The sequence below is a fragment of the Hevea brasiliensis genome, chromosome 15 (assembly GCF_030052815.1).
Source record: "Hevea brasiliensis isolate MT/VB/25A 57/8 chromosome 15, ASM3005281v1, whole genome shotgun sequence".
NCBI lineage: Eukaryota > Viridiplantae > Streptophyta > Magnoliopsida > Malpighiales > Euphorbiaceae > Hevea > Hevea brasiliensis.
Window position 1 is genome coordinate 62,819,798 of NC_079507.1, and position 18,826 is coordinate 62,838,623.

An 18,826-nucleotide genomic window follows, 5' to 3' on the forward strand; every position below is an offset into this window, starting at 1 on the left:
CTCAATTTCACTGCTTGGTTGATAACTTTTCTTGATAATAATAATAATAATATTATAAAAAAAAAGAATTCCAAATAATTTCATCATTATGCACAAGCAGCAGTTTATAATTAAAACAGTTCTGCAACAATTCTAACGTCAATCCTTGTAATCTCTGCAGGGTAAATATCAAATCAGAAACCATTTCTTGCAAAGCTGTACACTTTTTAGTGTTACAGATGCCAAATTGATAAGAACAAATCTATTCTATTTTCGTAATTCAAGAAGAAATTTTACTTCAAGAAGAAATCTAAACAGCCAGATATGCTAGAAGATTCCATTCTTGTCAGAGAGAATTCAAAATTTTTCTTTCATTTTCTTGAACAATAATCTTGCTAGAGAAGTCATTGGTCACAATAATTTTCTTTCTGTCTTTATAAAGAAGAACTAAGAAAATAATCTATCTGGTATATTGAAATTCTTAGGATGGGAATTTTCTGGCCTGATGCTGGCATATGGAGTAAAAATGAAGTTACCGTCCAAAACAAGTAGTGTAAAAAAAAGGAAAAAAAAAATTAATGAGTTTCAACTCAATGGTATTGAAATTATCTCAAAATTTTAAAAATATTACTATTTTAATGTGTTACAGCTAAACTATTCTCATTAATTCAATAAAACAAAAATTTTAAAAAGAAAAATCATTGGATGGTACTAATTCACTAATTTAAATTTTTTTTAGTATTTACTATGTGATTTACATATATAATTTAAATTTTTAGCATTTATAATATTTAAAAAATATTTTTTTTTAATTTATTTTTAATATTGAACCAACCTATAATTGACTTATTATAATCTATACTTAAAAATTTCTGGTGTGCATTCTCTGTAACCTAAATCATCAATAGCTAAAAGATTATTTCATATATAGTCACAAGTCATAACCCACTTATTACCAATAAGAATTAGGATTAACATATTCATGCTAAACATGCTATATATATTTAATATAGCTAAATTTTTGTATTGGTCTATTTACAACTTTAGGTGAAATGCAAGTTGTATTTATTGTATTTGATGGTTTTCTAGTGGAGGTATAACTATGAAGTGAAGATCATTTTCAAACAATTTCCACTGATCCACCACCATGAAGAAATGGAATTTTATTGAAATTCTTATATATATACATCAACATGTTGGATCAATTACTATAATTATGTTCACTTTAATTTTATAGACAATCACAACCAAGTGGGCGTAGCATATGCCAAGTGTAATAAACAGGACCCTTAATTAATTCCAAAGTCACATCAATAATTCAAAATTTCTATGTTTCATAGAATATGGCTTCAATCCAAAATTTCATTCCATGAGTTAGCTACTAGGACCAGATAACCTATCATGTACCATGAAAGCAACTCACAAACCAATGAGGTTGGACGAAATTATGAACAGCATACATCATTTCCATATTTAGTTGAGTTATTCAATCCTGAATAAAGATGCATTGCATAGTCAATAGGAAAGTATTGGAGGATGGCTGTGTTTTAAGATAATTTCAATAAAATTTTCGGCTAAAGATTAATTAGCATTCAAATAATGCAGACAGTAAGTTGCACGAGTACTTAATTGTTGAAAATAAAAATTGCTAATTGCATTGCATGGGAGCTTAACGCTTGCGTAACCTTGAAGGATACAACAACCTTTTAGGGAAGGAAAGGACTCTGAAAAGGCAGTGAGCTCTGGCGATGGCGAAGAATGTATATCAATGACTCCAACCGATTCTGGAGACGAAGAAGAACGTATGTCAAGGATGCCAACGAGCAAAGTAGGCCGGGAAATCAATAGACTTGCCGGTAAACCAAAAAATCCGTCGAACCCTTTTGTCATTTACTTGACAAAGAAGATCAAAAGTGGTGATACCCTCAATTCAACTTTCAAATATCACTCAATATAGAGAAGCTGATGAGCTCGCAAAGCTAGCTATAGCTAGCTGGCTACTGTTGCTAATTAGCTATAGTGCATAAGAGAGAAAGAAAGAATGTGAGAGCTTATACAAAACAGGTGATAAGAGCATAACAAAAAGAACGATAAGTTATATAATGGAAGTGGGTTGATTGATATTCAAAGAATCTGGCTTCTGCTGCTAACTAATTTCCGATAAAACTCCTAACTCATATCAACGGATCTTTTGTTAAATAAAAAAAGATCTTTTGTTAAACCTAACGCATCTTTGCTTTGTTAAACTTGCATGGAGTTTTTAACAGTACTCTTAACTACATTAATTGTTATAATTAGTGGGATTTTCCCACCAAGGGTTAACTAAGTAACAATTATTATATTCTTAAAAGAGTTGGCAATTATACATTCTGCCAGGGGTTAACGAAGTTGATAAATTAACTTTCATCTTATTAATCAAAATTTAATTTAGAAAATTAAATCACGAAATACGTTATAGGAATCCAAGTTGTCAACCCCTAATAAAACTATACGCAAAACATAAAATTAAATAGAAGAAAAAACGAGATTTTTAACTTATTAGTTACATACAAATTAAATGGATAAAACTATAGCAAATACTTTAATTAATGGCAGATTAATGACAGGCTAAATTAACAAATATAAGGCCTTTTCAAATTTGTTTTAACTTACTATCCGATCGAGTTGATATCATTAGCTTTTGTTTCTAACTTTTTTTCTTTTACTGGAACACAATCTTTTTCATCAGAGCAAAATGGCTGTCAAGTCAGTTTCATAGTTTGAACTCTCTCTCTCTCTATCTCCACCTCCCAAATAGAAACTCTTACCATTTTCATGCAACAGAATGTATCTCTCAGATATATAATATATATGTATTAACATTTAACATTGTATTTCTCGTCCTCTTCATCAATTGATATCCTTAATCATCATCCTCCTAATAATTAGTTATCTCTAGCAATGGATCAAGGAGATTCATCATCAATCTTGCTTTCTAATGCCATGATAATTGCTGCAACTACTGCAGAAACTTCAGATTCATTCGACAGTCATGCAGCCAAACATCCGAGACTAGAGCTTAATAATGACATTATAATTGCAGCCAAATTCAAAGGGGTGGTGCCCCAGCAAAATGGACATTGGGGTGCACAGATATATGCAAACCATCAGAGAATTTGGCTAGGAACATTTAAGTCTGAGAAAGAAGCAGCTATGGCATATGATAGCGCGGCGATCAAGATTCGCAGTGGAGATTCACATAGAAATTTCCCGTGGACTGAAAGGAACATTCAAGAGCCTGATTTCCAGTCCCAATACAGCACAGAAGCTATTTTGAACATGATCAGAGATGGATCATATCAACCAAAATTTGCTGATTTTCTTAGGACACAATCAAGAAGACAAGAAGCTGCAGCCACTGGTACAAGTCTTAATAATCAAACAAGGGTTCATGGTATTGATGATGGGCAATTTTCTTGCATACAGCTTTTTCAGAAGGAACTTACACCAAGCGATGTTGGTAAGCTTAACAGGCTTGTTATCCCCAAGAAATTTGCCGTTAAATACTTCCCTTATATAAGTGGAAACGTGGAAGTAGATGACAATAGAATAAGAGGTGAGATAGATGATACAGAACTTGTACTTTATGACAGGCTAATGAAGTGCTGGAAGTTCAGGTATTGCTACTGGAGAAGCAGCCAAAGTTTTGTGTTCACAAGGGGTTGGAATAGGTTTGTCAAGGAAAAAAATTTAAAGGAAAAAGACATTGTCATTTTCTATGCTTGTGTTTGCCCTGAAAGGGTTCATCAAGAAGCCCTAAATTTTTGCTTAATTGACATTAGTTATAGCAATGGCCAAAGCTGTAGTGTGGTTGATGGGGCTTACCAGATTGAGGAGATGCAAAAAGAATTGGAACTCAATTTGGGACTAACTATTAGAAACAAATTGCAGAAAGATCATCATCATCAAGGGAAAGAATCCAAGGAAGAGAATAGATTGAGAGGATTGGAATTGAATAACAGTGCCACCAAAGGAAAGGGGTTTAAGCTTTTTGGGACAAGGATCGACTGATGATCATTAGAAAATCTTAATTTTCACAAAAAGTCTCAGATGATGCAATGGGCCAATTGGCCTTCTGTAATTTATTTTAGTTGCATGAAGAAATTATTTAATTTATTCTTTTAAGATTAAAGGAAAAATCATTGCTGTGATATCTGTAAATTTGATACATTGGCAAGTTCAATAAAATCTTGTTTCAAAATTTTCTAGTGGCATAAACATAACTTTTTTTTTTCTAATTTTTTCTTTAAATTAATAATATATATTTCAAATTTAACTTAAAAAAAAAGAGTAAAATTATTTGATTTACAAGTAGATTCAAATGCAATCCATGTTAAATAAAATTAGTTTAATTATATAAAACAGAAGTAAATTACACTTAATAAAAGAATATTTTAGCACTGATATGAATCGAGTGTCGAATCTCACAACATGAGACTTATTCTAATATTCATTGAGATGATCTGTTGAGTGTCACAAGTTGCTAAAATTATATTATGTAATGACAGGCTATTTAGATAGAACTCACCTTTAAAAATTGATTTATAAGAAAAGGATACCTAAGACTCATTGTTTCTTAATAATGTGGAATTATAATAAATATTTAAATTGAAATTAAAGTAAAAATATATAATTTAAATAAATATAATAAATTATAAATTAGAATGGATAAAATGAATAAAATGAATAAAGAAATTAAAATTTTCAAATATTTGAGACTGAAGCTGTCTGTCTCACCTTTTCGAGAAGGAATAATAATAAGAGAAAATTGATTTGAGAATTGAGACCAAAAGGATAAGGAGAGATAAATATATTACAGTGTGGAATTGACTTATCACAATAAACGATAAGGCATTATATTAATTATTTCCAAAAATTTCTTACATAATTTGTGGTTATGATTTATTGAATCTACCCAAAAACTTTGAATCCATTCAATATTTCAATTTGCATTGCCACTTGTGCTGCAGGTCATATCTCTTTCAACAGCCTTCTCTTAAATCCTCTATATTCAAAATCTTTTTTTTTTCTCCAAAAAAAAAATCATTTTTATTTGAACCATTGCAAAATAATATACTTTAATCTATTCCAAATAGTTGCATTTGTTAATATTTAAAAATAGAAAGCCAAAATATTTTTTTTTAAATATTTTTCACATTTTTTAATATTTTAGATATTTAATAAAATGAATTAATAAAAAATATTTTCTTAATTAAAAAAATTAAGTTTTTTTTTTGAAAAAATAACTTATGTTAAAAAAACAAGTCATTTCTCATTTTATAAATTTTAATTAGTTTTACTCTCTAATTAAAAATTGATTGGGTGATTATTTAATTTGTGATAATATACATTAAAAACAGATGAATCATATTTTTCATGTGTCTTGCTTTCCTTTCTATTGAGAGTCAATTGCCCTTTAATTGCTGTCCAAATTCATTCCCTAATTTGCTGCTCTCAACAGTTTCATCCATATATAGACTTAATCAACTATCTAATCAAGTTAAGGGTTCGAGTTTTACCAATAATTTTTTATGATAGATAATCTATACATTCTATTGTAAGTCTATAATCCTGTAATAAAATTAGTGACATGCTTTTATTTTTTATAAATAAAATAAATAGTAATACTTATTTATAAATATAAAAAAAAATTATTCAATATATATATATATATATATGAGTCAAGAGAAGTTATGACACTAATAATGAGAAAAAGATATGAAAATGTGACCCTCAAAATTTCAAAGGTAAGACTACCAAATAGTTATATTGGGACACTTATCCACTGAATGAAGATAAAAAAGGTTAAAGTTTAGTAATGTTGAGACCACCATTGACCATAGTGTCAATGTTAGGCAACTGTCCCCCACCATCCTTTGTTTCCTCCAACAATGGCTTGTTTTTATTATTATTATTATTATTATTATTTTATGCTTGAGTTTTGTTTTCTTAAATTTTTAAGTGTATGAAAGAATGATAACCGACGAAATTGAATTTTTTCAATCATAATGATATCTAATTTTAATAACTTTGATTGGAATAAATTATTTGTAAAAAAAATTAATTAAATTTAAAAACAATGTAATGAGTTTTAATGAAATTAACCTACATTTTTATATTATTAAAATAAGTATAAAAAATAAATAAAATTATCTAATGGTCTTGTTTAATTCAATTTTATGATAAAATTTATTTTATTTATAAATGAATTTTTTTATTTGATATATTTTATATTAAATATGAATTTCATTTTAAATGAAATGCATTTTTTGTTTGAAATAAATAAAATTAAAATAAAATGACATATACTAAGAGAATAATTTTATCACTTGAAATATATATGATGTTAATTTTAGAATTCATTTACAAATTATATCAATTTTGATAGAATTTAATTTAGTTATAATAAATTTTATAGGATTCATTATTAAGAATTTCAAATAAATTTTCATTCAAATTCAACACTAAAATTTTAGATTTAAAATTAAATTTTATAAAATTTTGTAGAATTTATTTATACCAAACACTATCTTAGATTCCTAAAACTTTTTCCAAAATTAATGAGGGCAAAATTGAGGGACTCGCTGTAAAAATTATCTGGTTTCCGTGGGAATACTCAAAGTTTTCTTCACTTTTACGTTTTGTATTATCAACCATCCACATGGTAAAATAATTTAAAAAAAACATATATATATATATATATATATGTATTTTATATACTTTTTAATATCACTGTATTAATGGATAATTTTTATAGCATGTGGTTGAGTTTTGTCTTATATTTTACTTTCATCTCTTAATTTCAATTTGTTATTAAAAAATTTTTAAATTTTAAATTCGTTTCACAAAAATTTCGCTAACATACTACAATAGATTTTTAAATTTAAAAACAATTAAAATGACCTACAGCCTCTTAATTCCTCAAATGCGTGGATGCTTACGTCGTCGTTTTCTGCTTGGATTAAAATGAAAGTAAATTACCATGAGTTCCTATATTTTGATATTATTAACTACTTTGAAAATTAAATTATTTAATTTTTAATATTTTGACATTACCATTACTATATATTTATTTTATTTTTTATTTTTATTTTGGACAATGTGAAACTCCAACAAGCTGATTTTTTTTTCCCACTCCACTCACTCTCTCTCCTTTGTTTTTCTCTTGCTTTCTCTTCCCGTTCTTATCTCTCCCTCTTCATTTTTATCTCCCCTTCACCCCATTTCTATCTCATCATCATTAATTTTCAAATCAAGAAATATAAAATTTTCCACAATATTATAATCTCACAAATTCATGGTATAAGAAAAATAAATTATAAAAAAATAAGGCAAAAAATCAATTTCTCGCTCCAGAAGACAAAATGGCAAGCCAAGTGATAGATCTCATCAACTTCCAACAACTGGGAGTGCATGAAAGGGATGATTGGGAAGTTCAAAGAGATTAGGGATGGCACCGAATTCCATCAATTTTCTTTGACCTCGTTTCAATCCTGATTTGATTTGTGTAGGGTGAAGATGGAAACACTTTATTCTTACTTCGAAATCTCATAACTCGCTTTGTATAGTAATATATTATTATTTTTATTAAAAATTAATTTATTTTTATATATTTAAGTATTATAATTTCTATAAAATATATAAATATATTATTAAAATAATATGTAAAAATTATATTTTTAATTATATTTTATCTTTTAATAAATCAATTTATATTATGTACTAATAAACTATAATGAAAAGAAAATTTTCTACAGAGAAACTCATCTCGCCTCGCCTCACCTCACACCCTAGCAAATAATACCTCGCTCTGATCTCAAACTCTTGTGGGGCAAAGATGGGAGGTGTAATACCCATAAATTTTAAATAATTATTTTGTATATAAATATTAATATTTTATTATATTAAATATTATTATAATTTATTTAGAATTTTTCTTAATTTTAAAAATCAAATTTGATTTTTCAAAAGACAATAAAATTTATCGATTTTTAGAAATTAATTTAAAAACCATGTGGCAAACTTAAAATATATTTAAACTTCACAAATTTTTTTGAGTTTTCTGAAAAATTTTCAGAATTTTTGGGCTTCGTTTTTAGTCACAGGGCAAAGTAAAAATTCAATTTTGAGTATCATGAATCGGATCAATAGAATCAAATCATACCAAATTGGACCAATCGAATCGGACTGATTCTCTTTTTTTTCTTCCTCATTCTTTTCTCTCTCGACACCCCCTCTTCCTCTCTCTATTTCTCTCTCCTCCTCCCTCCTCCTTGCCAGTCGCCACCTCTCCTTCCTTCCCTAGCCCGCAGGCGACCTCCAAGTCCTTTCCCCACCGCTGGCCACCACTCCAATGACCGAAAAACATGTCTAAAGGAGCCTCCATGCGCCGCGCGACTTTTGATCTTCTCGGTATGATTTTGGCTGATCTGGTCACCAATTGGACCGGGTCTTGTGACAAAACTCACCTACACCTTCAGAGCTTTCCATAGACACCAACCCAATTTTTCATCAAGTGGATTGTCCAATTTTTACTCGGAAAATGTTAGCCTATTTCAATTTTTGGACTAAATTTCTCCCAAACTGGGCACGAAAATTTCGAGAGTACCGGTGTGTTCTACTCGACAAGAGCTTCGCAATCATATAAATTTTAGAATTTTCCAACATTAAATTTTTGATGGGTCTCTCGAACTTCACAGTTATTTATGAGCTTCAAACGAGCTTTTTTAATTTTATAACAATTTTATTCTAACCTCTAGTGTTGTGGGTTTCATGTAAATACTTTCATTTAGCGGAAATTCAACTATCGCTCAGGTCTATAATTTTCAGCCGGACAAACCGGCTACCAGAACAACTTTGGAATCAGAAAATTATAGTCTACCTCACCATTTTTAAACACCCCGGAAACGTTACAAGTGTCAGAATTGACAAAGATAAACCTGAACCTTAAGTTTCTTCAATTACCTAGTGCTGAATTTATAATAAAAATCTATAAAATATTCGTGGGTAGCTATAAATTATAAATCCTTTTGCATTAGTTTCATAATATTGTTAAGGATCGCGGGGGCTAAAATTTTAGAAATTTTAGAGATTGTTTGAATGATTTATGATAAAATAATAAGTATAGGGACTAAAATATAATTTTTTAAAATTATGAGTATTGACTGTTTTGGAGGGCGCAGGAGGGGCCATATGATAATGATGAGATGTGGATGTGGGATTTGTGTATTATAAGTGTTATTTGAATCTTTTTACAGGTTAAATAGGTCCTAAGCATAGGGAAAACTCTACTGGATTTTCGATAAAACTTAAGATTGTCCCTTGTTTCTTTAAAACTTTGATTTAAGTAAATATTGATAAAATTTTTGATATAATATTTAAGTGAGCCGAGTCAGCCTTCCTCCTCCACTCAGCTGCCGCAGTAATTTTTTGAATACTATGAGTAGATATTGATTTTATTTATAATTTCAATATTATTATATTCAAGGTATGTTCATGTATCACTTATACATTTATGTATGTAGTAAATATTAAAAACGCTTTATATTGCATTGATTCCTGATGATGTTGTTGTGATTGTTGTTTTATAGCAATCTGGAGCTGTGTGTGTGAGTGAGTGTGTATGTGGTGTGTATATGAATATGGGTAGGACAGGTATGCGCAACTGAAGTTTGACTCTCTGGGACTCGATCCTTATTATGGATAAGTAGGGATAGGCATAGCTTTGAGTTGATCTCATTGGTCCCCATGTTTGGATATTAAGAGAAAGTCCGATTTTGAGTTGATCTCGCTAGCAGATGCTGAAACTAAGAGAACTGTATATGGGATTAGCTCCCATATATATATGTATGAGTATGAATGTGACATATTGGTAAATGAGTGCTCTAAATTACTTTTGATGTGATTATGACTTGACCTATTTGAATTATGTGAAGGTGTTGCATTCATTTTTAGGAATGCACTAGACTTAAGTAGTTATAAAAATTATATATAAAATCAATATCTTACTCTATGAGTCGAATATTCACCTCTGTTCATCCATTTTTTTCAGGTTACTGAGAGCTTATTCTTATGTTTAACATACTTTCTACCTTGCAGGTCTACTAACTGTTATTTTCGTATTTTGTATTGTTAAATTTGAATTCTAGATCTCGCATGTGTAGAACCATTTTATTTAGCTTGGGACCATAAAATTAATTTTTTAGGGATTGTAAACTTATTAATCTGTGAATGTGTAAATGTGTGGATGGATGACTTGTTGAATGAGTGAATTGAACTCCTATTTAGTTTTATATTGATCCGTGGATGCTTGTAAGGGTAAGTTGAGCTTCCCAAATAGTTTTATTTTGAGACTACAGGTCGGGTGAGTTGAGAACTCTCCGTTGGATGGTCCATATTATGACCGGATTTTATTCGGTTAATTTGTTGAAATTGGGCTCAAAATATGAGTTTCATGGATGGGTTAGAGATTAATTTAACTTACTATAGACTTCGGGGACCTTAAACTGACTGCTCATAATTTAGATCGTGACAGGAGGAGTAATCCCTGCCCCAACTTGCCTGTTGCCATTCCTAAAAGAGATAGACACAATGAGATAGGAGGAAAAGAATGGGTGGGACGTCAAAATATGGATGAATATGCCTAAACAATATGTTTTTTAAAAGATTTATTAGCAAAATAAATTTAAATACTTATATTTATCACTTATTTTATTATTATTTTTAATTTTAAATAATTAAATTAAGAAAAAATAATGCAACACTGAAATTAGTATTTGGAAATTTTAATTTCTGCCTCTGAAATTTCAAGCGGTAAAAATTTAAAATTTCTTTAATTCACCTCATCACTAAACTAAATCCATAATTACCAACCTAATGGTATTTTTAGGGTTTTGGATTGTTTGCCCATTAACTTATTAACCATAATGCTTATAAAAAAAATTTATAAACCATGATAAGGTAAATTAAATAACATTAGAAAATTTGAATAGAATGAGTAACGCAAATATTTGAATTTTTTTTAAATAAAGAGACAAACTAATTAAAAATTTTGAATATAATGAATAATGTAAATATTTAAATTTATTTTATTAACAATTTTTTTTTAAGTAAAGGGATAAAGTAATTAATAGCTTTAAAGCACACGGAGTAAATACTAATGTACCTTAAAATGAAACGGGCAGAAATGATGAAGGGCAAAACAGGAAAATAGCATAACAGTTTTCAGACCTTCGCTCCAGGCTCCAGCTGCTGCAGGTTCTTGCAGTGGGCCTCCAGAACCAAAACCACTAAACCCTTGGTAAATCTCAATCCATTTCTAATCTTCAGCATTGGCTCTCTCCATCTCTCCACGGTAACAATCAATCTTTCTCACTGTTTTCCCTGATGCATTTTTGCACTTTTGTTGTTTATGCTTCTGTGTTTTTCGCATTTTCGGAGGTTCATGTGGAATGTGTATATTTATCCGAATGTCAGATTTTATTTAATTGTTCTCTATTATTTACTAGATTTGAATTTCAGGTCTATATAGTTTATTCTTTGGTTTCTACTCTGGAAGATTAAGATAAATGATGGGTATTTGTGAGATTTTTTTTTTAGCAAATTTGGTGTTTATTTTTGTGGGTAATCATAATGTTAGCGAATTGTGGTGATGACAAGAAAATTGGAGAGGACCAAGAATTCTTCTTTTGTCTTATAAAATTGTAAAAAGAATCGAAAAGCTTATTTTCAGTTACCTGATGACATACCACGCCTTTGCTAAATTTTGATATAAATGATGAAGCTCGTTTGGATGGATTCTGTTGTTAGAAACCAATATGGTGTGCCTTCCATAATTTGATTTTGATATTTTAGGTGCTTAGTTTGGGCATGGTTATACCGTAGAGATAATTTTACACAAGATAGTGGAGATATTGAATCTTGAGATTTTTTGCAGGTCTCTATTTTCCTCTAAGAGATTTAATCTATTGAAAATGGCGGTAACTGCAGCCTCTTGCCTGCAATTGGCAACGACAGGGCCCTACTTTTCCTCCTCTTGTAGAGCTGTCAAGGTGGGTGCCACTGTTATTGGTGCTAACTCTAAGGAAGCATCATGGACTAAGCTTGCTAGTGTTTCTTATATATCCTCCGTACAACCTTTCAGACGACAGAATTTCATGTCATGCTCAGTTAAATTCAATAGGATTTCCACAAAAGCAATGTCTGATTCTAGTGAAAGTAAGAGAGTGCCTGGACTGCCAATTGATTTGAAAGTTAATTCCGTTTTTATTCTTTTTCCTCTTCTTGTTGTAGAAATTTATTTGTCTTTTTCATTATTTTTATGATGTTAAGAGGTTTGTTCTTAAATTTTTCATGTTCTTTTTCACTTCAATCCTCACCTGTAACCTCTTATGTTAATAAAAAAATGTAGTTAGAAGAATTTATATATTAACAAAGCATCCTTCATATTTTCTTTATTTTGATGTTTTTGCTACTTCCCCTCCCCTCTACTTACGAACCCTTTTCGAGACACCATTTTACCAAACCTATTTTCACATAGTTGAATGTATTAGAATGATTCTCTAAGTAGTTAGTGCTAGGATTTTTTTTTTTGTCTGAATTATTACTATATTATAAAGGCATAACTTCCCATCCTTGAAATACATCCAGCTTAGCTATATTATCAGCTTAAACTAGAAGTGACTTTATAGGTAAACGGGCTTTTATTGCTGGTGTTGCTGATGACAATGGTTATGGTTGGGCAATAGCAAAATCTCTTGCTGCTGCAGGTGCTGAAATTCTGGTTGGAACATGGGTGCCTGTAAGTAAATCACAATTCCTTCTTTTGCACAATAATTTTGTTCTTGTTCTCTGAGATTTCTTGGGCTATGTAAAACTGTTATGTTATGAACTGGGAAGCTGCTTTTGTAGGCTTTGAATATTTTTGAAACCAGCTTGCGACGAGGAAAGTTTGATGAATCACGAGTGTAAGAGTCTACAACTTATATATGTTATAATTTAATGGGTAAATCTTTATAAATGGCATCAATAATTTGATATTTCAGGTTGCCAGATGGTTCTTTGATGCAGATCACCAAAATGTATCCCCTTGATGCAGTGTATGACAGCCCTGATGATGTGCCTGAAGATGTAATGAAGAAGAATGTTACAGTTTTTTTTCTACCATATAAATTGTTCTTAACTGTCATTAAGTTTTAATGTTTCCTTGTGCAGTTGAAAACAAATAAGCGTTATGCTGGATTGTCTAATTGGACTGTTCAGGTATATCTCTTAAGTTCCTTTTCTTCTGATACATACAGACATGCTTCAATTTGAAGACCTTTCAAGCCCCCTGCTCATTCTCTTATTCTCTCTTTCCATTTTGAATTTAAGAAAATTGTTGTTTGGTTGTGTTTCCTGTTATACCTACAATTAAAAATTTCTCTCTTTTTTCCTTCAGCCTTCACTTCAGTGGCTGAACCTTGATCTCAGTTTATGACATAATAAACTCAAAATATTAGAAATTCAATTGGGGTCATTTTGGTTGATGTGTCAAAGGGAATAGTGCCACTGCCAAGGATTTGAACTTTTTGGTATGTCCCATAGAGGCATGCACTGTGTGGTATAATAATCAGCCTCTAGGACTGTAAGGATTTTTTACTTTGTATTTATTTGCCTTCTGCTTTGCCAAGCATAAAAAATATTCAAATCGTACTTACGGATCAGTTTTCAATTCTCAGATTGATGTACCAATCTTTTTTTTTTTATTTTATTTTTTATTTTATGCCCTGGAAACATAGGTCATTTTGTTAAAGTGTTTGTGTACTAAGCTCCATGCCTGAAGATAATGATCAAGGATAATTCAGAACAGCCTTTAGTACTTTTATATATTCAAATTTGGCACACTTGGAATGTTGTGGAAACAGCCTTCAATAATTTCAAGTTGTAAACTAGGTGAAAGATTTAGGTACGAATATTTATGTGGTCATATGTCTTGCAGGAAGCCGCTGAATCTGTCCAACAGGATTTTGGCACTATTGACATCCTTGTGCATTCACTTGCTAATGGGCCAGAGGTACATAGTTTTTAATCATGAATTTTTATGCACCTTTATCATTTCCAGAAAGACAGTAATCATCACTTTGACAGGTCAGTAAACCTCTATTGGAGACATCAAGGAAAGGGTATCTTGCAGCTGTGTCTGCATCAAGCTACTCGTATGTTTCTTTGCTCAAGCATTTCCTACCAATAATGAATCCAGGCTTGTCTTTTCTGCTTGTCGATCTCACAGCAGTTTGAATTTATCCCCAATTTTTGTACAAGACATGTCTACATTATCTAAAGAATGCTGCTGATACAGGTGGTTCTTCAATTTCTCTTACATACATTGCTTCTGAGAGGATCATTCCAGGGTATGTTTTTTTATGCCTTTTTTACTCTGGCTTCTAGTGTTAGTCTGGCTTCTAGTGTTACATAATTATCACTTCCCATAGGTTATAGTTCCTATATTTTTTCATTAACAGATATGGAGGAGGTATGAGTTCTGCCAAAGCTGCACTTGAGAGTGACACAAGAGTGAGTATTCACTTCTTTCCTGCCTGTGCCTTGTTATTGTTCTTCCTTAAATGATTTTGACATTTCTGTTCAGGTACTTGCTTTTGAAGCAGGAAGGAAACACAAAATTAGAGTCAACACTATATCTGCTTGTATCATTGCTCTTCAAATAATTTCTACTATTATCTTTTTAGTTGCATCCAATGGAATAATTTCATATGCCTTGACACTCGCTTTTCATCCTTGAACCATACGATATTGCACCAATGGTCTTGATGTGACAATGTTCCAACTTCTATCTATTAGATCTATCCGCAACCTGTTTCTTTGTGTTCACCTGTCTAAAGGACAACATGGATTAGAGTATATAGTTTAAATGAGGATTTTCCTTTTGCTGTTGTGAAATCTCTTAAGCTAATATATGGGGCTTTCTGACTGTCACAACTTTAGATTGCTCCATATTGGTGTATCCCTTGGTTAAAAACTTAAAATTGCTAATATATGCATCCACATGCTTAGCTTGGTGCTAAATGCACCTCTCAATTTGGGTAAAGTTACTTCTAAGTTTGAGTCCGCCCTCCCTGTCCTTAAAAAGTAATAACAAAAATTCCAATATATGTTTCAAGAACTTCAGAGCCATTCATATGGGTACTGTCTTGTACATTGCTAAGCTTATCAAACTCCAGCTTATTCTGCCAAATAGGTGCTCTATTGTGCTACTAGTATATGGTTAAAGCAGATAAAGTTTCCAAAGGATCATGTTTTCAAATTTTTTGCAACTCATGGATTAGGTCCACGTGTGTAATATGATCACAATTGAAACCTCTCTCCCCCTCTTTCCCCTCAGTAAAATTGTCTTTTGTAATTAAGTTAATTCTACTTGGGATCTTGACTTATTTGATGTCTACAAGTTGATTACCGCGTAAAATAGTTGAAGTGTCTTCTTGCATATCGTTGACTTTTGTTGACTTGCAGGTCCACTAAGAAGCCGAGCTGCAAAAGCAATTGGATTTATTGATACAATGATTGAGTACTCATTAGCCAATGCTCCACTGCAAAAGGAACTATCTGCAGGTTATGCATAATTCATCACTCGTTGGTTATATAATTTCTTTTATCATATTGATAACAATTATTAAGTTGAAATTTATGGAACAGATGAAGTGGGGAACACTGCTGCCTTCTTAGCATCACCTCTGGCTTCTGCCATCACTGGCGCTCTTATATATGTTGACAATGGCCTCAATGCAATGGGCATTGGCCTTGACAGTCCAATATTGAAAGACCTCGATATCCCAAAAGACAGGCACTAGAGATAACTGCAGGTGGGTTCATAGTGAGTAAAGTTGAGCTTTAGTTAGTGCTGTCATTTTCCCTTCCTTGATCCTTTATCCCTTCATTGGCGTTGCTCTAACAGGGCATGGCCAGCGGCACCTATTTTTTTCATGAGATTTTGTCTTAATTAGGGACCATTGAACATGCTGATTAATCTGAATCAAAATTTATCTTAAGTGGACAACATACCTTTATGGTAATGATTATAACCTTAATTTGTCCTCACCTTCAGGTTTGGACTTTGTTATGTTGCTGACCAGTATGGAGCAACATAATGATGATCCTTGTGCATATGAATTGCATAAGCATTAAAAATTAGGCAACTTTGCGTGCAGGCAATGCCTGTGTGTGTGTACAAATGATAAGTTTGCCATTAGTCATATATTTTTCAAATGAAAATGAATTTTTTTTTGTTGTTGGAATGAAAATTTCCAGTGTGCTATTTGACCTAATATGGTAAATTATTGGTTTTTGCCAGCACTCAAGTAAAACGCATGAGTTTGTTGCTTGTAAAGTATAATTCTTCTAACAATATAAATTTCCATTGTACTAATAGATGGAAAAACTCAAATTTAAAATTTTATAAAACAATTTTAAAATAACACTCGTGCAATGGTGGTGAAATAGATTATTGTGTTCTTGGTCTTGTGCGTGATGTTCTATTAGGCTTCATACTATATTTTACATGATATAGAAAGCTGTGGATTGATTTCTTGTGCTAGTTAGAAGTCTAATGACTCTGTTTACATATAAAATTCCCATTTGGATATTTCCTTCAAATTTTTAATAAAATTTACAAGTCAAAAGATTAGGAAGCACATTTTATAAAATTTGAAGATTGTAAAATTAGACAAATCGCGAAAATTGATCATAGGAAACATTTTATTGGAAGCATGAAAGGTCTTTAGGAGTTTGTATTAAATAGTAATTTGAATGCTCCAATTAGAGTCTCTTCAGCTTGCTGGAATGATAGAGACACATTTGTTGGTCTTCATTTTGTAATATACTAAGCCACCTATGAATCTTTTGACCCGCTCCAAGAATTCTCGTCACACAAAAAAGATCCAAGGAATTAAGTAGGAATCCATCTCTAATATATCAATTTGGTGTCTTTAATGGTATTTTCAATTGGGCAACTAGGATTTAGTCGACAAAAGAAAAAGATTAACAAATGATGACAATAGAAACTGGTGGTGGTGGTTGATTGAATAGTGGAAACACTAATATTTTTAAATGCACCTTCTTTAATCTTTGTCATTATCTTTTGATTTGAGGTAAGCACAAAGCGCACACATCAAATTGTCGTTTTTGAGGTGCAAAATGGTTGGCACACGTGTTGCAAGGTTGAATAATTTTTGTCGTTTAGACACCTGTTAGTTCTTGTTCCTTCCTCGTGGTGGTGACATCCATGGAATTTCAAAGGTAATATGCTTTCTTCCTTTTTCTTATTTTTTTTTAAGCCTTTGTTTTAGAGATGGTCCAGATGACTGACTTTCAAAGCCGTCTATGAACAAACAAAACTCTACTTATTTGTACAGTTTGATGGGATATGCACTCTTTCACTCTCATACAATACTTGTTTGATCAAAGTCCAAATTATTTGCCGAGTTTTTGTTTAACTACGGAACGTTGACAGTTATTTCTCAATGTAATTGACCACTTATTTATTTATTTTTTTAGAAAATAAATATGTTTTTTCATTAAATTGAGATTGTAAAATTCTAATTTTTCATAAGAAAATTTAAAATAAATTACTTATATAAAATATAATAGTAATTATTTTGATTTGAATAGTTATAAGGAGTAGCGGGATAAAAATTTATCATGCTAGTTGCTTCATAATAGTCACCTAGTCACTCCCCTTAATAAGCATTAGAAACACAATAGAAATGTAGCAGGAGGGATATTATTATATTTGAGTCATTATATTCTTAAAATTATAAATTAAATTAAATATAAAATATCTTCATTAGTCTTTGAAAATTGTAATTTATTTTTTAAATTTTTAACCTTCTAATATTCCTTTTGACAAAATTATTTGAGTTGTCTATCCACTGAAAAGCATGAGCTATTAGGTGATAATTCACCTAATTTGTTACCAATTATTTTTGGTTTCCTTTTCTTTTGTTTTGTTAAATTTATATTATTAATTGTTGTTGAACAATGCAAATAACACACGTAGATTATCAACTATGTAAATTTCTAGGAGTTCCACCGCCAAGTTAACTACATACCAATGAGCATTGAGGAGAAAGACAGTGGATTTAGCAATCCTTTTCACTCTTGTTGTCATGATGAAAAAGGAGACTAACGTGATGGTTAATAATAATTAAGGACTTGAAATTTTGACCAGTCATGGATAAGCATCATTTCAATTTCAATTTTTGAAATGGAAGCATGGGTAGCTAAAAGGACATGCAGTTTCCGTAGGGCTGTTTCCATCTTAGGATATGGTTCAGAAATTTTGCCATTTTTTGTGTGTTATCACAAAAAAAAAAATATCATTGGCCTTTTTTGAACTTTACTTTGTATTTATTACGTCATTTTTCTAAGTAATGAGATGATTTACTTAAGAGAATAATTTCAAGTAGTGGTGGGGAATGAAGTTATCCATCAATTAGGATCTGCCATGTATATAAGCTAGCTAACGTCACAATCCCAATCAACATACACATACTTAGAAATCTTATTTTCACTATTAAATTTTCATGCTTCGTTCAAAAGATAAAGATACTGTGTGGTTGATGTTCATTGATTAAAATTTGTTAGCAAATCATCAAAGACAAATTAGCCTTCAACTGTGTTTCGGCAATCAATTTGGCCGTTCAAAAGATTGAGAAAAAAATCTTTAGCAGTGGGAAGGGGATTGATCAGCCAATCATCACGAGGACACGTTGGCCTGCAGTATTGTACTTTGTTGCCATCCTAAACTTTATTCAAA

General features: G+C 31.0%; 2 protein-coding genes across 7 annotated transcripts; both read left to right on the plus strand.

Moving 5' to 3' along the window:
- Positions 1-2,919: 2,919 nt before the first annotated feature.
- Positions 2,920-4,029, plus strand: LOC110638546 (AP2/ERF and B3 domain-containing transcription factor At1g50680-like). Its single transcript, XM_058137334.1, has one exon. The coding sequence runs from the start codon at positions 2,920-2,922 to the stop codon at positions 4,027-4,029; it is 1,110 nt and encodes a 369-aa protein (XP_057993317.1).
- A 7,171-nt stretch (positions 4,030-11,200) lies between these two features.
- Positions 11,201-18,316, plus strand: LOC110638202 (enoyl-[acyl-carrier-protein] reductase [NADH], chloroplastic). Of its 6 annotated transcripts, none has more exons than XM_058136223.1 (14): positions 11,201-11,371; positions 11,954-12,068; positions 12,161-12,268; positions 12,706-12,817; positions 12,928-12,983; positions 13,062-13,146; positions 13,231-13,278; positions 13,997-14,071; positions 14,146-14,257; positions 14,357-14,408; positions 14,520-14,571; positions 14,645-14,702; positions 15,526-15,624; positions 15,709-16,110. In XM_058136223.1, the coding sequence occupies exons 3-14, from the start codon at positions 12,174-12,176 to the stop codon at positions 15,861-15,863; spliced, it is 999 nt and encodes a 332-aa protein (XP_057992206.1). In that variant the 5' UTR covers positions 11,201-11,371; positions 11,954-12,068; positions 12,161-12,173; the 3' UTR covers positions 15,864-16,110. The 6 variants fall into 6 exon arrangements, with proteins under 6 accessions (XP_057992206.1, XP_057992204.1, XP_057992205.1 ...); XM_058136220.1 differs by lacking the exon at positions 11,201-11,371 and adding exons at positions 11,454-11,488; positions 18,092-18,316 and having other exon boundaries at positions 11,954-12,268; positions 15,709-15,875; XM_058136219.1 differs by lacking the exon at positions 11,201-11,371 and adding an exon at positions 11,454-11,488 and having other exon boundaries at positions 11,954-12,268; positions 15,709-15,875; positions 15,968-16,110.
- Positions 18,317-18,826: the final 510 nt, after the last annotated feature.

Coding starts and splice junctions, on each gene's coding strand:
- LOC110638546 (XM_058137334.1), top strand. CDS start 2,920: ATGGATCAAGGAGATTCATCATCAATCTTGCTTTCTAATGCCATGATA.
- LOC110638202 (XM_058136220.1), top strand. CDS start 11,469: ATGTGTATATTTATCCGAAT. Junction 12,984..13,061: donor AAGTTTGATGAATCACGAGT/GTAAGAGTCTAC, acceptor TTGATATTTCAG/GTTGCCAGATGGTTCTTTGA. Junction 13,147..13,230: donor CTGATGATGTGCCTGAAGAT/GTAATGAAGAAG, acceptor TTCCTTGTGCAG/TTGAAAACAAATAAGCGTTA.